Here is a 19,280-nt window from a genome sequence, read left to right on the forward strand (position 1 = left end):
CACACATCATCTTTGGCTCAGTTGTTTGGGAGGAAATCTAGTTCAATTTAAATATTGCACAAACATTACGACGGCTTGGGTTTCACTACAGACACCTTTTCGTCTTATATGGCCTGGACGGTGACATAGAAAAAGAACGACCTCTGAGACCATGTACAGTGTCACAGGTGGTTGTGTTTGAGGTGTGCTTCCTTATATGGTGTCCAGCATCAACATGGAGCCAGCAAAGTGATAGAAGAATTATCACAGTAATGATGTAGTAGAGCCTAAGTGACTCATACGGCAGATAAGCACCAACAACATGTGACAGTCACAAGATAAGGCATGTCCAGTTAGGTGAGAAGGTATCGGTTGGCTCATGGATTCACATTCATTAAGGGCAAAGTATAACAGCAGTAACTCACGAGGAAAACAAGTTAAATATATGAATCAAACGGTTTTATATTCTTTTATTAGCACAGATCAGCCCTTTGTCATTAACAGTGTTTGACTGCCCGCACAGTGAACTATGACCACAGCTCTTTATGATGTTTGTCAGGTCAGGCCTGTGTACTTTTAATAAATAAACATAAAACTCACCATGTATGTTCACACAGAGTAAACACAATCACTACGAAAGTGAAATGAATCAAACATGAGCCCACAGGCTGCTCTGTGTGACAGCTAGGATCAGCTCTGAGGTAGTCGAGGTATTAACGCTGAGCTTCATCCAGCTTCACAAACACCTCCACAGATTGAAGTAAAAACACAGAAACAACTCGTGTTAAGATTCTTTGTCAGTGGTAGTCTGTGGGAAAATGCTTGGGGAGAAGTCCCTGTGAGCGGGCGTCACAAATAGAAAGATGCACGGAAATCTCTTTCCCAGTCTTTGTCCTTTTGCTCTTTTCTCTTACATTCTTCCTTCCTCTGTCCTCTCCTCCCCCTCTCCTCTCTGGACGGTGGTTTCACAGCGCCCTGATCCCTGGCTTGGAAGTGAGTAACTTTGGCCCTTTTCATGTGTCCAAACCCCAGACCTTCCTGGTCTCTCTTCAACACAGTGGGCACTGGTTGCTGAGGCCCCTCTCCCTCGGGCCCCAGCCCTGTGCCTGGTTTCCAGCCACAACGAACCATCATCTTGTAGCTGTTACTGGAGGGCGGGAGGCAGTAGTAGGGGGTGGGCGGAGGACGCCGCAGACTGAACTGATGCAGAGTGGAGGACAGATGTGAGGACAAGCTGCTGCTGTACTCGCTGCCACACACATCGCACCACTGGGACTGGAGGGAACTGGAGCTGGAAGAAACAACAGATGTCAGCAGTCTGACGGCCGTATACACATTAATACAAGTTTTGTTTGCTGTATTAATTGTGTTTCTGTGGGCCTTTAAGAGATCTACTCCTAATGCACTTCCACTGTAACCACTGGGGGACAAAAGCAACATAAATAAAAGCCTTGTTTGTACTTCCATGCTGAGCTACAGTTAATTAAAAATGTTGTAAGTAATTTTGTGCAATATCAGGCTGTAACCGTGTAATAAATCTAGCTGTAGCATCTATCAAGGCCTTTGGTAAAGCAAATATTATTATCTTGGTGGGACCAACTGCTTTATCTTTGTGTATTTTTATTGGTTCACAGTGTGTGTGACCTACCAGAGAGTGCAATGACCTAACGTAACTCTGCTCAGCCTGCGAGGCCTTTAACGATTTCACCAGTGATTCATTAATCCATGCCGATAAAAGTGCATTTGGTTTTTAATCTATCAAGTGTAAAACCAGTTATGATGTTTATTTTACACGGTGTGTTCATTTAATTTATTGGATCTCACACTTTGTTAGATTTGCTCTTCGGTTTAACATTGCTTTCACAGTTGCCAAATGCTTTCTTCATCCTCTGCTGCTTCCTCCTCAGGCTCATATAGTGATGATAAATAAAGCTGATGCAAACATATACGGTGTATCAGCCGACAGAGTTTAGGAAGCAGAGTCTTAAAATCTCCTGCTCAGTACATACTGTGGTCAGTCTTTAATTCATCAGTTATAAGGGGATGTTCAAACTGTTACAGTCAAACAAAAGCACCTGATATATTGTTACCTGATTAAAAATAACAGATTGATGAGTTTAGACTTGACAAGACCTCTGACTGATCCTTTCCTCAGACGTAGGAAGAGTTCAGATTTGATTTAAAATTTCTCTAAGAGAGTGTGTTCACCTGCTGTCAGTCTGTGTCTCTCTCTGTGCACTTCTCCCATAGCCCATCAGCTCCTCCACCACGTCATTGTGGCCCGCTTGGGGGAAAAAAAACAAACAAATGAATGAGTCAAACATCACTTTACATGCACACATGAGGTTTATTAATGAAAGCTGCATGGTTCCACCTTCTAGGGCCAGGTCTTTGGCATCTCTGCCCTGCGTATCAACCACTCCAACCCAGGCAGCTCCGTGTTGCAGCAGCAGTCTCACCGCCGCTCTTTGTCCCGACCAGCTTGCGCACATCACCGCCGTCCAGAAGAAAGTGTCCTGTAGGTGGAAAAAAACACGCCCTTGTGAAACAAATCCGAATTATGTATTTCCCTAAAATGAAAAGATGCTGAGCTTTAAGTAACCTGGAAGTTGATGTCGACCCCCTTAGAGAGCAGCTCTCTGAGGCCTGGGACGTCTCCTTCGTGGGCACAGCGTAGCAACCTGAGCCCCAGCAGCTCTGTGGATCTTTCTGAGTGTCTTGTCTCTGTTCTTTGGTCGCCTTCACGTTCACCTCTAACTACTCTTTGCACCACAGAAGCAGTCTGACCCTCCTCAGCCCCGTCCCTCCTCCTCATCCTCCTCCTCCTCTCTCTTCTACTGGACTGTCTAACCGGATGCTCTCTGCTATGACTCCTTGAGGCATCTTTGTCACCTTTCATCAGGTCTTCGTAGAACTGCCTGATTTCTTTCCCACTAAGCGCACTGCTCGTTTTAGAGCTGGATGGTCTGCTCTCAAAGCTGAAAACATCGTGGTCGCTGGCAGGAGTAAAACCTAAAGCAGCCATCAGGATAAACTGCAGGTCCAGATGTCCCAGGTTGAAGGTTTACTGTGGCAGGAAGTAGGAGAAGAAGTGTTGAGGTCTAACTATGACAACAAGCTGAACTGGTTTATCTTTTGTTTACTTCACATCGTCTTTAATTAAAATCCCGACAACACATTTTAAAGACTCAATAAACGGTGCATTAGCTAAACCGGACACGAGTCCACACACTATATTAAACTATTTATCTGAGTAACACAAACAGTCTTGGTAGCCTTATCGAAGAAGTCAGCTAGCTAAGTGTGAGCTAGCCTCCTAGCATCGGTTAGCATTAGCATTTAGACGCTCGAAAGATGTTTAGTTTGAGGGGACTTTAGATAAAACATTACCCACGTCACATAAAGGCGCAATCCGGGCGAAAATCTTAAGGTAAATAAGGCACAGGACTATAACTATTTAATATTTCAAGCCTCTTCAAGCTAGCGTCGGCTCACTTCTTCCTGAGGACGGAACACCGTCTACAGTCTGACATGTGTAGCAGAGAGTGCTGCCACCTAGCGGCCTGGATGTCAAAGTGTCTGTTACACACTGGCTCTAATGTTTCTAATGTTACAGAAATAACTCTTTCATATTGTCATAATATTACTGTAATATTAGAAATAGAAATATTAATCAAACTATATATCTATAGCTGTGAGAATTATTTAAAGAGAAGGGGTGGGAGTTTATAAGTTATTCTTCTTCTCACTCCCTTTCGAATATGTATTTCTATGTTTAAATGTTTTGCCTTACTTTTCCTTTTTATTTTGGTTTGCATATTCGAAATAAACACTTCAATCAAAATCAGAAACAGAGTGACAACACACGTCATTAAACTACTATGTCTCTCAACCACAGACACAGGCTTTATATAAAGGCACGTTCATTCGTTTGCATTGCTCAGCATTAAATTGTGGCGGCGCGCGCGAGTGCAGCGGCTCAGGACCAACCCTCCATGTCTGACCACGTAATTTCGTTATATGATACTTATATAATATAATGACAAATAAAGCCCTTTACCTTACCTTTATCTAAATTCAGTCAGGATGCCAAGATCTCAATCAGCCAGCTGAGACCTTGCCTTCGTCAAATTAAAACACATTTCTCTAACTGTTTTCAAATGTCTTTTCCGTCAAACTGCTGCAACCTCCTCCCTGCCGTCTTCACATCCTGAGGAGTCCCTACACTAAACACGTATTTACTTCTACTCGCCAAAGGGTTTCACATTTCATTTCACATTCGTTTTCTATTGAATTCTTGTACATGTATGTCCAACAGTGCTGTATGCGATGGAGATGTCAGTTTCCCTGCAGGAACCTCCCAAAGGGATCAATAAAGTTGTCTATCTGTCTGTCTGTCTGTCTGTCTGTCGTGCATGTTATCAAATCAAATCTTTACTGTTCCCTCAGAACAAAGTCTCTCCTGATGGAAATACGACACAGCTCACATGCTCTTACATAATCTCACTACAGTCTAGTTGAGTGAATAACAGTTTTAATTTTTTGGCACTTCTCAAAACACAAAATGCTTCCTTACAGAGAAGCCCCATCAAAGATATCAAAAAGTGAAATGAGACCGGACATAATATTATTACAATACATACATACATATATATATATAAAACAGACAAAAAAAACAACAACTTTGAGATCTTTTAGTGTCATTTGTTTGTGTTTAGAGGATTTAGGATGCATCTAGTTTGTATCCTTGCTTAAAGGCCAAAGTTTCCCATGCTGGCCACTAGTGTGACGGTTCAGATCTTTATGAGACGGATGCTTCAGGCACGGATGTGAGTGGACAGAGCCGTGGAGACTAAACCTAAGTCATGCAGAGCGCTTGTATCTTTAAATAATGTAGTAGCATATAAAAAACAGCAAAAAAGGAGACAAACTCTCTGGAACACTTTGTTAACGCTAGTGTAGTGGTGGGTTTGCATTTGTTTGCACGCAAAACGCACAAATATTTCAGAAAAGGAAATTGAAGGTTTGTAGCAGATCGCTCCTTAATGCTATGACTTTGCTTATGGTTTGTTTCAGTAGTAAATATAAACTGAATATTGTCGTCTGAGGAACTGATACTGATGATTATCTCCATGTAACGCTAACTAAATTTACAGTGGCCACAAAAATGTACAGTCCAATAACAACGTGCCAAACTAAAACGTTATCTGTAGCAGACTGTCATATTTGGAGAGTGTGTGCACATTTCTGCTTCATTCTGCTCCGGCATTTAACATCTGAGATATTCTGCTTCTTCAGTTTCTATGAATACATGTGAAAGTACTGAAACTTAAAATCCTGACCTAACTTTGATCAGAACGTGTCAAATTATTGACTTGAAAGTTGGTTGATTGGTGCTTTGTGGACACACTATCTATAAGTGGTACTTCCATTTAAAAAAAACAGTCACATAACCTCCTCAGTTATGATCATTTGGACTTCACGGCTGCTTGAATTAAGCTGCTTTCACACATGACTGAACAAATTCTTAATGCCTAACGTTAAAAACATGCAAATCCTCTGGTACGATCCTTCATAAGTCACAACCAAACCTTCTCTGTTGTGTTACTGTAATATCAGACTAGTGGTATTTACTGATGTGTCTGTTTCTGTCCCCGGTCTGTGTGAATGTCTGTGCGCAGTGAGGACAGGAGTAGGGTCTCTCCCCCGTGTGTATCCTCATGTGAACGTTGAGTTTGTCTTTGCTGATAAAGCGCTTGCTGCAGCAGGAGCACGCGTACGGTTTATCTCCCGTGTGATAACGCTGGTGCATCTTCAGCTCCGTCATGCGACCGTAAGTTCGCCCGCACTCGGGGCACTCGTAGCTGGGCCGCACCTCCATGTGCTGTCTGCTGTGAAGGCGCAGCCCGCTGGACGACCTGAAGCTCTTGCTGCACTGCGTACACTGAAAGGGTTTCTCTCCGGTGTGGACGTGGACGTGCAGCTTGAGGCTGGCGGCCGAGGGGAAGCCGTTGCCGCAGACGGCGCAGAGGTGGGGTCTCTCCCCCGTGTGGATCGACAGGTGCTTCTCCAGCTTGTTCTTGTTCAGGAAAGTCCTGCCGCAGACGGGGCAGGTCATTGGCTGCTCTCCGTCATGTGAGCTCATGTGTTCCGTCAGCTCGATCAGCGCGGAGAAAGCGAGATCACACCGAGTGCACGAGTACGGCTTCTCCTTCTTGAACTTCCTGTGTTTGAGGCAATGCTGCTCCAGAGCTTCCTTCTCTTCAAAGGTTTCGATACAACACGTGCACTGGTACGGTCTTTCCTCAGTGTGAGTCCGCAGGTGATACTTCAGAGCTGTCACCTGCAGGAAGACACCGTCACAGTGTGGACATCTGGATTCTCGTCTTTTGTGGACCAGTTCGTGTCTCTTGTAATGAGAAAGCTTGAGGAAGCGCTTGCGACACAGTGAGCAGTAATACTGTTCGTTGAGGTGACCTTGCTCGTGCTTCTTCAGGGCGTACTCTACCTTGAACTTCTTCTCACAGGTACCGCAGCTGTAAGACTTCTGATGGACCCCCATGTGTGTCTCCAGTTCCCCTGGACTACTAAAAGTTTCATCACATTTTGGACAAGTCCCACTGTTTTCTTTCACGTGAATCTCTAGGTGTTTGTTGAGGTCTTCTGGGAAGGCAAAGACCTTGTGGCAATCGGGGCACGTGTAACACTCAGAGTCTGTTTCTTTACGATGGGTCACTATGTGCCTTTTCAGATGGTACATCCGGCCAAATACTTTGCCGCAGTCGCCACAGACGAGGCTCCGAGGGCTGGACTCAACCTTCTTGTGCGATTTAAGATGACTGGCTAGAGACGCCTTCTCCTTGAACTGCTTGTTACACGCGAGACACGTGAGGCCTTCGATTACGTGAGTCTTCTTATGCGCTTTCAGCTCCAGCCAGCTGCTGAAGCTTTCCCCACATTTAGAGCAGATGTATTCGCCCAAGCCATGCTGGTTCCTCACATGCCGCGTCATGTGGTAGGACTGGCTGAAGGTCAAGGCACAGATAGGGCAGCTGAAGGGTTTCTCCTTCGTGTGCGTCCTCATGTGTCTGGCGAGTTTGTTTGCGCCTCTGAAGCGTCTGCCGATGCAGATCGGACAATAATGTCCTTTTCTTTTAGTTTCCGAGGTGGCTGTTTTCTTCTTTCCATCTCCATTTTGAGATTCAGCTTCATCTGAGCTCTTGTCTTCCGTCGTAACGATATCTCCAGATCCTTTGCTCTTAGAATCACCGTTAGCTACGTCTTCATTTTTACATCCAGTTACATCGATGCGCTGAGAACCTTCTTCCTCTTGTGCGGCCTGGTTTTCACCGTGTGACATGACATGGCTAGAAAGTGCACCGGTGTTCGTGAACGTTTCATCGCAAGCCGGACATGACAGCACTTGAGACGCGTGCATCCTCTTGTGACTCTGCAGCTCCGCCGGGCTCCCTAAGCTTTTCCCGCAGGTGCTGCAGACGTGTGGGCCCAAGCCGTGCTGGTTCCTGAGGTGTCGGGTCATGTGGTAGGACTGGCTGAAGGTCACGGCGCAGACCGGGCAGGTGAACGGCTTCTCCTTCGTGTGCGTCCTCATGTGTCTGGCGAGCTTGTGTGAATCTCGGAAACGCCTGTCGGTGCAGAAGGGGCAGCGGTTGCCTTTTTGCGCAGTCAAAGAAAAGTCACAGTCATCATCGTCGTCGTCGTCATCATCATCAGTCTCATTGTCGCTGTCATCACTGTTGCAGTCTTCGTCTTTAACCTTGAACAATGACGACGAGTCGCCATTATCATCATCGTGTGCTTTATTAGTCTCGTCCTTCCTCTTAGACTCCTCTTCGTCATTATCACTGTAATACTGCTTATCTTTGCTGTAGTAGTAGTTATCTTTGAGCCTTGTCAGCATTTTAGTCATACATGGTTTCGTTTTCTTTCTTTCCTCCCCGCGCCGAGGCCTTCCTCTTCTAGCCTTCCTTTTAACAGGCGCTTCTAAGTCGTCTCCGATGTACACGCTGACCTCGTGAATATCAAACAGCTGGGATTCCACCTCTTTGCCGATAGCCAACGCCGTGGCCAGCGTTAAAGTTTCCCTCCCCTGCAGCAGCCTCTCCCTGAGCTGTGGGTAGTTTGTTTTTTCAATCAGCTGATCCAGGATAAGTTTGTCCTGTAAGTTTCCATAGCCGCAAGGCCTCAGGAGTTCTTCTAACGCTGAGACGAACTGATCCACCGTCTCTCCAGGCATCTGAGACCTTTGGTGGAATCTCAGGCGCTGCATCTGAGAGCTGTTATCGGAGGTGAAGTGAACGGTCAGGGTGGAGATGGCTGCCGCGTACGTGGTCTCACTCCAGATCAGACTTGAGAAGATTCGCTCGCCCTCCGGGCCGAGGCAGTTCTGTAAGAGCAAACACTTTGTGGAGTCGGCCAGCTCCTTTTCACCCAGAGCTTTGATGTAGTGTTCAAAGGCTTTCAGCCATTTCGGCCAAAGCATGGTCGGTTCACCGGGGACAGGTAGGAAAGGCGGAGGTGGAGACAGGATCACCAGCAGCGGCTCTGGGAGTGGCTCCGACGAGAAGTCATGTTTCGTCTGCTCCTCCTCATCTAGTTCTACAGTCACTTCTCCCATTGTTCGTTTTTAATGATATATTTTCCTCTTAGTGACTTTTTTTTTCTCCTTTCTCTCTTGAGTCAAGGAGGAGTCACCGAATCAAGATGTCAACCTCAGGTCTGTGTTCAGACTCCTGATGTTTCCCTGCATTCACGTCCATCCAGGAAAACTGTAAAACAAACACAAATTAGACTTTATGTCTTTACATATAATAAACCTGGCTGAAACTGGTGCAGTCTAATGTCACAGTCTTGCAATCAATCCTATTTTCATGAAGGTGTTTCCAGAAACAGCTTAAGGGATGTGTCGTTTCAAATGTATGATTATGTGGGATCATATAGTTTAACACTGGCATTTGCAAATATAATTGATTTTATAATATTAGATTCTAAGGTTCTAATTTGTTTTGATTTTCACTTAATCATTTCTTCCTTAATACTGGAAGTTAGTGAAAATGAAAAGCCTATGGTGACATCGTTACAGTCCTCGTTTTAGTTATCAGTTACCCAGTTTATATTTTTGTTTATATACCTGAGAAACAACATAATCGCTGTGCATGAAAACCAGCTGCCGTCCTTTATAACTTTTGAAAAAAACAAATACTGTAAGTTGAGTGAAATTGTTCAAACAAACTAGCTGCTACACACGAGAGGTTCACTGGTGACTGCAGGTCCAGCTGTGGAGATCTGAGGGGCCGCCGGGAGGCCCTTCAGGGACCCTGGGTTGGACAGGGATTAACTACAGACGTTGATTGTTCCACAGCGGGTCTTGTCAGGGGCCTGAGGGTCTAAATGGAGAGGACACCATAACCTGCAGTGAGCACTCAGAGGCGTTGTGGCTGTTCAACCTGAGGGGGGGGGGGATCTTATTATCTCAAATCTCCAAACTGGCAGCTACAGAAACTAGTAAATCATATTTTCAAAGTAAGATTTTGATAAAGCTTTAATGCCAAAATGTATTTTTTTTAAATTATATTTTCTGTGTGTTTATATTTATATCTAAATCTGACTGGTTGACACAGACCCCCCCTCTCTGCTGAGGCTGTTTGGTTCATTCCTGTTGGGGGGGAGCTGTAGCTAGCTGTGCTGTTAGCTGTAATGGAGGTTTATCAATACTGGGGATTTAGAAAACAATATGACTTAAAAGAAATCTGTAAATGGCCACGACTTTATGAATACTCATATTTAACCTGACTTTAGCCTCTCTGGCTAATCCACAAGGGTTAACATTATTGCTAGCTTGTTGTATTCTGCTGTTGTTAGCATCTAAGTTACTGTTTGTTGTCTAAAACAATAAATACTACAGCTCTAGAGTAGTCCCACAGAACAGGAGACAGACATGGACAGACGAGTTAAACAATGAGGAAAATTCGTGTTGGCTGTCTAACCAGTCATTAGCCAAGAGAGGAAGCTTTTACTCATGTTCTTGTTATTATTGTTGTCAAATACAGTAGAGAACAGTAAATAAGTGTTTTTTTTCTTTTGTCTTGCAGATTTAATATTTAAATAGTAAAAAAAAAATGAATTAAATTGACTCCTCTGTGGGTCTAGTGTATATATTAGCTGTGATTTTGAAACTGTTCCCATGATATCAACAAACAAAAGCAGCAAAAAGCAGCTTTTGTTTGTTGATGTTAATCTGAACATGGCTAGCTGTCTGTGTCTCAAATCCTCCAATCAATGTAAAATAAGGTGAATACACAGACTGTATAATAAGGAGGTGGTTATTAGACGAGGAGGAGGAGGAGGAGGAGATGAAAACTCACCGAATCAAACTGGGTTACAAGTCTGGGTGCCTCCACACAGACAGACAGCGAGGTGAGGCCATCTCCAGCTCCGACCTTTAGCCGTCAGCACCTGGACACACACAGCTTGCTGCAGTTTTAATAAAAGCCACTTCAGGTGATGCGTTTAAAACAAAACGTTTGGCTGGAGAGATGAGCATAAAGTGAAAAATCTAGCCGCCATGCTGGTGACTCCTTCTTCGGGGGACGCAGAGAACACTTCCCGCGGTCCGTCCTCTCCTCCACAGCGACCCCTGCTGGCTGGGAGACAACTTGAGCGCCATTAAACTAAACATCTGGATAAAAACAGCTGCGTCTGTGAATCACTAATATCACACACCACTCAAACAGTCTGGTACTGGTAAATGTGTATAAGAAAACTGGTTGATGTTAAGTGTTTAAGCTGCATTTTACTGCAGTTATGTGGTTCTAATATTTAACTATTTTCACAACACTGACCAGCCTGTTAAAACATTAGTTACAAACAATGAATATTTGACATTTTTACCTGATAAATGACTCACTATTTCTCCGAATGGTTCATCATTTGCTGTATTTTTTTTGCAGTAATAAGAATAACAGCTTTCACACAGTGTATAATAATAGTATCACATCACACCCACGTGTCAGAACAATAAATCTGAGTATGTGTGTAAAGTGGCACATGTTTAGATTTTTAAAAAGGCACAATGAAAGTCGTTACACGTAACTGATAAAACAGCCCACTTGTTTACAGTGATTCACTAATTAGTGTTGTTCAAATACGATGAAAAAGAAACATAACCACTTTCACTTCAGCTGCTGAAGTACTTTTTAAAAACATTTCTTTGTTGTACTTCTACTTTGTAAGGTTTTTCTATTTTGTAGTTTTGGTATTTTTGTAATCCAAGTAATCTGTTTCTTCCGCCAGTATTTGTCAGATTGCAAAGTGCACACCCGGCTGTAATGAATGCACCCTGTCTCAACTAAACAACCTCTTACATCACTGTTTAATAATTCATCTACCTGCTGCCATCTGTTTCCTTGAATGCACTCCACACCTTATTCAGAGAAGTGTATCTGACAGACCCTTCACACCCTGATCTGAACCCTGAAACACAACTGATAAAGCTCTGAACCTTCACTCCTTTCACTTCCCACACAGACCTGGTTATTCATTCAGTTTTTTTTATGCTGACGCATATCTTTATTTCAGTTGACGTAGTGTAGATCCACAGCTAGAAGTTCAGTATGGCAGGACTAAAACACACCGCGTACACACACACACACACACACAGATAAACAATGATCATTTATTCACACACTGCATGGAGATCAAAACAAGCGTGGCAGAGTGAGGGAGGCCGCTGTCTGGCTGACGAACATTTAAATTATACTTACAGATGATCTTTGTTTGCACTTGGAGAGAAGTACAAAGTACATGTGTGTCAGCCAGTCTCAGACAGTCTGAACAAGAATGATCCTCTAAAACATCCTGTCGTTCCACATTCGCTCTCTCAGTCACCGCAGCTTTTTTTTTTTTTTAAAGATTCTTGTTCAACGTCGTCTTCCTTTTCTCTCTTCTCCGTCGTCGTACGTCAACTCTCTCCAGTGCCGTTCAGTCATTTGCTTTTAAACGCACAAACATGGTCGAACCACGGACGACAGCACACAAGTAAAAAGGTTTCCCCTGTACAAAATCCATCCTAAAAATACAAACATACACACAATGGCACGCTTTGCTTAGCAGTGAACTACACAGACAGACGATGGGGGCTCTGAAAACTGACATTTTACACGCATGCTTGTATGCACACGTGTCACACTCGGACTAGTAAAAAAAAAATTACATTAGAACAGAATAAAGGTGAAATGCGTGGGGCTTCGGCTCAGTGCAAGCATTATGGCTTGAGAGGCTGCGGTATAAGGAGACAACAGGCAGTAGACGGTATAAAAACATGGTTTTCACATCTTCCGACCTAAAACTCAAACATCACACATTGCTTTCCATTCAACACTCTCGCTGAGAATGCCGTTAAGTGCTGAGGAACCCCTGTCCACGTCACTCTCCGTCCTTTTCAAGTTCAAAAACTGTGATTATCGATTGTTTTTTTTCTGTTCCTCTGTGCGGTGGTCTTTTAAAGCTGACAGCTTGGTGTTTTCGTACACGAACCAGCCAGTCAACAAAAGCTGCTCCCTTCTGTGCCGTCTTTTAATAACTCCCTTCAACCTTGAGGTTCCTCTCTCCCAGTGGGAGGTACTGAAATGGTGCATCAGAGAGTGCATGTGTGTGTGTGTGTGTGTGTATACTTGTGCACTTAAAAGTGTAAATACAGAAAACAGAGGATAAGCTTTGTGCAGAAATTCCAGGTTCCACCAGGGTGAAGTCTCTCGTCGACATTAACACAAATGGACTCGTCTACTTGTCGCTCTCAGTGGAGAGTCTCTGGAACAGTTGAGAGTATCTGGCGGTTTATGGCGTGAACGCGTGTGTGTGTGTGTGTGTGGAAATAGAAGACAGTAACTGTGTGAAAGCACAGTGACACAGAGGCGTAAAAGAGTAAAAGAGCAACACACACACACACTCTTCACCACAGGGTCTTTGTGAACGAGGGGAGAAGGCTAGTGAGAAGTGTAAGTTTAGTTCTTCCGGGGCTGTTTTGTCACCAGTTCGTCCCACGTGTCCCCATCTCATCTCGTCCCCGTCTAGTCCAAACGCACATCGGCCCCAGTCCTTCATTGTGTGTACGTGTGTGCGTATGAATTTGTGCAGGTTTTGTTTCTAGAGTCAAACAAATGAGGAGAATCCTGTCACAGGGGTGCGTGACCCCGGCGGGTTGGTGTTGGGGTTGACGTGTGTGTGTGCAGGCTGCCCCGTGGGTGTGTACGCGCCGCCCGTGCTGTGCTGGGTGACCACGGTCTGGTAGTAGGGCTCTGTGTCTGCCGTGGCACACTCCTCGTAGCCAAAAGGAGTGCCCGAGGTAATCCCTTTGAGGCCTTTGGGCTGCCGCTTCCAGGAGTTGTAGTAGGTGGGGTCACTCATGTAGTGGTTAACGAAGGAGTGCTTTGGCTGCTCGTCCTCGTAGTCGCTGTCCGTTAACTGGACACAAACACAGCAGGGTTAGATTCTGAGCAAGCATTACGCTCCTAGTGCAAAAAAATCACAATCTAAAACAGATGCAGCAGAACTTGAGTTATAACTTCTTCTATATAATGCTTTTTTTCCTTCTATATAAAAACCTGTCATTTACCCACAATGCAGTTTGACTGCTGGCAGACTGGTCGCTGGTTCTGTTAGTAGCGGCTAATGTGGCCTCCAGTCTCAGGCAGAGATGAGGAGCAGATACAGACGTCTGGTAAAGTCACTCCTTCCAAACTACACACCTTCAGACTGTTTTCATTTTCCAACTTGTAGTTTTCAGCCTCATGGGATATTTATGATATAATGTGCAATTACAATCACAAGGGGCTTTATACTCAGTACCATCTAAGACCCATCAACAGACTTTGATGTGTAAAATTGGATTTAACGTTCTAAGGGCTCTAATACATCGTGCGCATCAATTGTCATTGCCTGCAGTTTTTTAATATGACAGCAGATAGACAGGAGACACGGGGAAAGCTTGGGTTTGATCTAAAGACGTTGAGATTTCATTACATCCTCAGGTGGCACTTTTAGCCGTTATCAGCGGCCCTCAGCATGTTGAGTCTGTGGCGGAGGCAGAGGGTAAGAGAACTCAGTGATATTAGCTGTGTAATCTCTTTTCTTTCCAATGAGCAAACATCAGTGGCGCTTTCTATTTCTGTTGTATTTTCTATTAACTGTCCATCATTTTCAGGTTTATATTTTGTCGATACAACGTCAGGTTTCAGTGCTGCAGAACCAGCTATTTTATCATGTACAGGTATTGAACTGATTTAGTCAGGCAGTGAAGATATGAACGAGTCAAATTATCTGGTGAGACATAAATATAAACAGAAGTTAAACAGGAGACAGCAGAGAGAGAACCAGGGGATGATGTCGAGTCATTTTATCATACATTTTCCTCAACAGCTTTACAGTGTGTGCAGCAGGTGTCTTTTCACAAGTGTAAATACAACAAACCTCAGGCAACGGATGTGTATCGAATACAGCATATATGTCAAACTCAGGCCCTCGGGCCAAATCTGGCCCGTGTTGTAATTATATTTGGCCAGCGAGTTAATTTCAAATGTCTATCAGAGCTGGCCCGCCAGTATATATCGCATGCACTGCTAATACTGCAAATCTCAGAATGCTTTACTCGTTCATTGGCACATCAATCAAGACGCACTAGCGCCTTCTGTTGACAATCATTAGCAACTTCATGCTACCAGTCACCTCGGGCAAATTTAAACCACCCCTCCCAAATAACGTCCAAACGAGAGATGGAAAACAGGAGTTTTCAAGACAGGAGGGAGGCAGATTATCTGTTCATGAATGTAAAGGACAGACCTGTTTTTATTTATGTGTGGAGCCAACGTGGCTGTAACGAAACTTGCCCCTACCACAAGGCAAGGACTGTTAATAGCTGAATTGTTGAATTTTCATTGAAGAGAATTATTTTGTTGGTTGTTCTGTTGTTGGCCTGTGAAAAAGGGTTTACACTGAAAATAAACTTGAAAGGCTCCAGACAGAGAGAGGCATTAAGAATTCATTTTATTTAAATAACAATAAGAAACGAATGCCACTGATGTGTTTTTTATTTGAAATTTGATTTCTCATGTGTTTATAATATTAAGCTTGTTCCAAACTCAATGTTTAAGCAACTTAAGTTTGTTTCCATATGACAAAGTTCATCATTATATATCTGGAGAGAAGGGAAAACGTGCTCAATTTTGTTCAATATTTCAATAAATATTGAGTCTGCCCTGCAACTTTGTCCCAGTGTTTAAGTTTGGCCCACTGTGTATTTGAGTTTGACACCCCTAGAATACAGCAACATAAATTTAAAGATGTAAAATCATGATGACACAACTGTGGACTGTGAACATGTAAGAGCCAACAGGACGGCCTGTTTGTGATTCTTGGGTTAGCGTTGGTGTGTCGGTAACGTGTCCGTTCCCTGAGAGAGCAACAGACAGACAGACGGATAGAAAGACATACCTCTGACTCAGAGACCTCGGTGGGTTTTTCAGTGAGTGTGGTGCTCTCTGTGAGGACAGCTCCATTATAGTTGTTACAGATGTCCTCATCAGAGTAGTGAAGTCCACCTGGACTGGGCCTGGGAGGAGACCTGGTCACACATACGGACATTAAACTTGTTACGTTTTGGTCAAATCCAGGAAAGTTTGTGTGAGAGAGGGAGTCAGTGCTCACCTGGTCCCGTTCTTTTTCAGGAAGGAGTTCTTGGAATTGAGAGCTCTGCTGTTGAGCTCCAGAGCAGTGAAGCCTCCGTTGTCCAGCGTTACAGACTCCTCTGCTGTGGACGCGTGCTTCCCTGCAGGGGAGAATAATCAGAGGGAACTTCAGATAAATACTAAAAATTCAAACCAGTCCAGCCACGCTTGTTGAAATGTTTCCTGAAATTGTTTTTCTTGCTGCACAGAATTTATGTGCAATTTCCTGTTCATTTATTGTGTAATTGGCTACCTTCAAAGATTCCAAAACACAGGATTAGATGTTGATTTCCTTCGTGCAAACACGTACAAGAGTTCACTGGTGAATAGGTGAAGAAGCTTGAGGGCTTGTTTGAATTTTGGTTCACGGGGTGTTTCGGCCTTTATCACTATACTACCTCATCGGAGGCGGCCGGCTACAGGGTGATCAGTCCTGAGCCTGCATCCCATGCCCGATTGTTCATAAGAGTCACTTTGTTGCTATGTTGCGGACATCTCATGGGACTATGCATGGCAGGGACGTCCTGTTCCCTGAGTCAAGCCGGAAGTCTCAGAATTAGAAGCAAATTAAAGCGTGATACATAATTTGACAGTCAGGAAAGAACAACGCAGAATGCCTTTGTCATTTATCCACCCAGAACCATAAAAAATGAAACCATAAAAGCAGACAGTGTCACGTTATAAATTGAGAGAATTATGTCTGCTGCTCGGAACACAGCGAGCTGCTGAACAAAAATCAAAGATGTAATTTTCCATTGCTCAGTGACTCCCACTGTTTCTACACTCGTGTGTGTGTGTGTGTGTGGTCGTTCTCCCTCCACCCTCCTCCCTCCTCCTTCTTTCTGAAACTTCCTCTCATGTTTGATGGCTGCCCAGAGGTTTTGCCAAGGTTTCTGTGGCAACTCAGACTAACAGCTGTCCTGATGATAACCTGCACTTGTCAGGGCGCACACTCTCTCTCACACACACATAAAGTGAATTCTGTGCCGACCATTGAGAACATCATAGATGAAAAAATGTAGATGAAAACAGGAGGCCCCCACATGTTTTAGAAGATTAACCGGGCAATGTTTCACACAGACGAACAGTGTTTTGTCTGAAGGAGGAGTCAGTTTGTTTTTCAGCTATGTTGGTGAGCTTCATAGGTTCAGATTTTGAATCTCCAGCTCAAGAGCCGCTGAGCTCTGTGACTGACCCGTGGAGGCACAGTGAGGGCAAATCTAACAGAGCAGTGTATAAACTGAATGTGAAGAACTGGAGTATGAGTTAGCATTTGGGGCTTTAGTTAAAATAACTGGGTCTAAAACTGATTCACTCCGCGTGCAAATTTTGGAGCTTAAACAGGTTACTGTGCTACTACACAACATTTCATTATATTCACCAGTTTGGTTTTATAAATATAAATAGTTAACAACCATGTGTAACAAATACAGAAAGCCTCCATGAGATGGCAGTAGGGCTTTGTGGAGGTACTGTTTTACTGATGTACACCAGGGAGCCATTTGTCCTGGACCATCCTGCTGAAGGAACAGCACTCCCTCAAAAGGACTGTACTCCTGCAGGAACAACGCTGGTGGAGGCGGTTGATCTACAAACTATACAAGTGTGCTGACACAAGACTCAGCTTGTCAGAATCACAAAAAAAAATGGAAGACACACTGGTGAATCTATGGAGGGTACATGTGTTGAACCTGTAGAGGCTCAGAGGAATGATATCAATGTAACTGAAGAAAGAACAATGCATCCTTCAACGCGACACAAACTATTATCTTTATTGCTACACAACAAAATGAACTAAAGGCTAAATGCTTTCACACTGTCTACTGGGACACCGTGAAAGCATTAGAGACTAAATCACAGTCACAGACCTGTGCCGCAGGCCTTGTACTTGGAGCTGTGTCCGTGCAGCAGCAGCGTGAAGACCAGGACCAGGATGAGGATGAGTCCCACCAGAGCCATGACCAGCAAGAACCACCACTCCTCATAGAAGGGACGCTCTGACAGAGCTGCAGGCACACAGAGGCACATGTATCAGGGAGAGGTCGACATTTCTTTTGCTTCTGTTCTTTTTGGTTCTGCCTCACAGGACCAGAGTTGTTCACACTCTGTAAATTATACCTATTGAAGTGCGATTCTTTGTCTTACGGTTTGCCTCCAAGCTGGTTCGTTCCTAACAAACAGTATATGAAGTAAGAGATAGGAAGCTAAATAAATTAATGGACTGAAGACTGTTCATAAATGAAATAAATTTACTTAGAAACTCATGAATTTGGTGACTCAGATGTGATGCAAATCCTGTGTTTGTTAAAAAATTCTAGTTGTGTGACTCTGCCTTCAGGTGGCAGCAAAAGCACATAACAATCGCCTCACACTGCATCTGGCAGATGTCTGTCACACCCCACTCAGACAAGGTGAGTTTGTTAATTAGCCTCATGTCCAGCACCGTGTGTGTGTGTGTGTGTGTGTGTGTGTTTACCAGCAAGAGCAGCAGAGGGTGTACTCGGCTGTCCGTAACCATAGCGATTAATAGCGATGACTCTGAACTCGTAACTGATCCCCGACCTCAGGCGCTCCAGTGGCACCGAAACAGACCTGCTAGTCGGAGGGAGAAGTCTGATGAAGGAATCCCACACTCCTTCATCTGCGGCGAGAGAGAGAGAGGGAGAGAGAGAGAGTTCAAGTAAGAGTACCTTTTAAGAATAAGTTCCTTTCAGTTGTCAGAATTTAATTAAAGAAAATTATAAATCGTCAGGTCTCGTTTAAGATGATAATGATAATATGATGATGACAGTGATCCCTGTTAGGGTTATTACTATTATTTAAAGAGCCATATTTATTATTATCAGCAGCAGAATTATACCCCAGTCTACAATGGCTCTCCTGCAGAGTGCTAAAATAATTTCCCACCGTTGTTCCCTGTCTGTATTACACCTCTGGTAATCTTTATTAGAAAATTGTGCCTGACTTGATTTGCACAGCGGGTCTTAATGAATCTGGAGAAAGCTGCGCTCAGAACTGTTTAGTGCAGGGTGGCACTTAGGCTGCCTCTTGATTAACAGAAAGAAATTAATGCACATGATGACATGGTGCATGTCAAGTGGGTTATGGCTGACCTGCGTGCGCCGTTTCTCACCTGAAGGACGAGCCTCAACAACATATCCAGTCACAGGTGCCGCACCGATGTCTCCCTCCGACCAGTGGATGGTGAGCTCAGAAGACGTCTTGGAGATGGACATTTCCATGGGTGAGCCAGGGGAGCCTGTAGCGTCAGAGGAAAACATTTGTACTTGAACACTGTGTTGATGTGTCTTAGTTTCCTGAGATTATTGGCATTAATGCAACAATACAATCACATGAAATAATGGGTCTGACTTTTTAGGCTAAGGCTTAGGACAAGAAATTAACCTGAGATGATTCTCCAGCTGAACATATCTTAACTTAACCTTAGCTCTTAACTCTAGCATACATCTGAAAATAAAACAAAACAAAAAGTTATTGGAAAGAAAATCAGGTTGTCGTGATGCTAAAAGATGCTAAATATTTAGTAATTCCAGCTCCTCA

General features: G+C 44.0%; 3 protein-coding genes across 3 annotated transcripts in view; all 3 read right to left on the reverse strand.

Annotated features, from left to right (window-relative positions):
* Positions 1-432: 432 nt before the first annotated feature.
* gpank1 (G patch domain and ankyrin repeats 1) lies at positions 433-3,527 on the reverse strand. The gene is made up of 5 exons (XM_084556651.1): positions 3,374-3,527; positions 2,582-3,046; positions 2,354-2,495; positions 2,188-2,263; positions 433-1,270 (listed from the first exon to the last, which is right to left on the reverse strand). Exons 2-5 carry the CDS (start codon positions 3,002-3,004, stop codon positions 829-831), a joined length of 1,083 nt encoding a protein of 360 aa, XP_084412777.1. The 5' UTR covers positions 3,005-3,046; positions 3,374-3,527; the 3' UTR covers positions 433-828.
* A 959-nt stretch (positions 3,528-4,486) lies between these two features.
* On the reverse strand, positions 4,487-10,476 carry LOC311496879 (uncharacterized protein). Its single transcript, XM_084556900.1, has 2 exons — positions 10,365-10,476; positions 4,487-8,768 (listed from the first exon to the last, which is right to left on the reverse strand). The coding sequence occupies exon 2, from the start codon at positions 8,615-8,617 to the stop codon at positions 5,600-5,602; it is 3,018 nt and encodes a 1,005-aa protein (XP_084413026.1). The 5' UTR covers positions 8,618-8,768; positions 10,365-10,476; the 3' UTR covers positions 4,487-5,599.
* A 2,659-nt stretch (positions 10,477-13,135) lies between these two features.
* Positions 13,136-19,280, reverse strand: part of LOC311496872 (protein sidekick-1-like) — a 127,878-nt gene continuing 121,733 nt past the window's right edge. Inside the window, exons 40-45 of the mRNA XM_084556889.1 lie at positions 18,853-18,978; positions 18,196-18,360; positions 17,588-17,725; positions 15,700-15,820; positions 15,487-15,616; positions 13,136-13,461 (exon numbers count right to left, since the gene is read on the reverse strand). Of these exons, the coding sequence (XP_084413015.1) occupies positions 13,150-13,461; positions 15,487-15,616; positions 15,700-15,820; positions 17,588-17,725; positions 18,196-18,360; positions 18,853-18,978 (992 nt within the window). The 3' untranslated portion in view covers positions 13,136-13,149. The remainder of the gene's footprint in view (positions 13,462-15,486; positions 15,617-15,699; positions 15,821-17,587; positions 17,726-18,195; positions 18,361-18,852; positions 18,979-19,280) is intronic.

The sequence above is a fragment of the Chelon labrosus genome (assembly GCF_963514085.1).
Source record: "Chelon labrosus genome assembly, chromosome: 2".
Taxonomy (NCBI): domain Eukaryota; kingdom Metazoa; phylum Chordata; class Actinopteri; order Mugiliformes; family Mugilidae; genus Chelon; species Chelon labrosus.

Coding starts and splice junctions, on each gene's coding strand:
- gpank1 (XM_084556651.1), bottom strand. CDS start 3,004: ATGGCTGCTTTAGGTTTTACTCCTGCCAGCGACCACGATGTTTTCAGC. Junction 2,496..2,581: donor GGGTCGACATCAACTTCCAG/GTTACTTAAAGC, acceptor TTCCACCTACAG/GACACTTTCTTCTGGACGGC. Junction 2,264..2,353: donor CAAAGACCTGGCCCTAGAAG/GTGGAACCATGC, acceptor TTTTCCCCCAAG/CGGGCCACAATGACGTGGTG.
- LOC311496879 (XM_084556900.1), bottom strand. CDS start 8,617: ATGGGAGAAGTGACTGTAGAACTAGATGAGGAGGAGCAGACGAAACAT.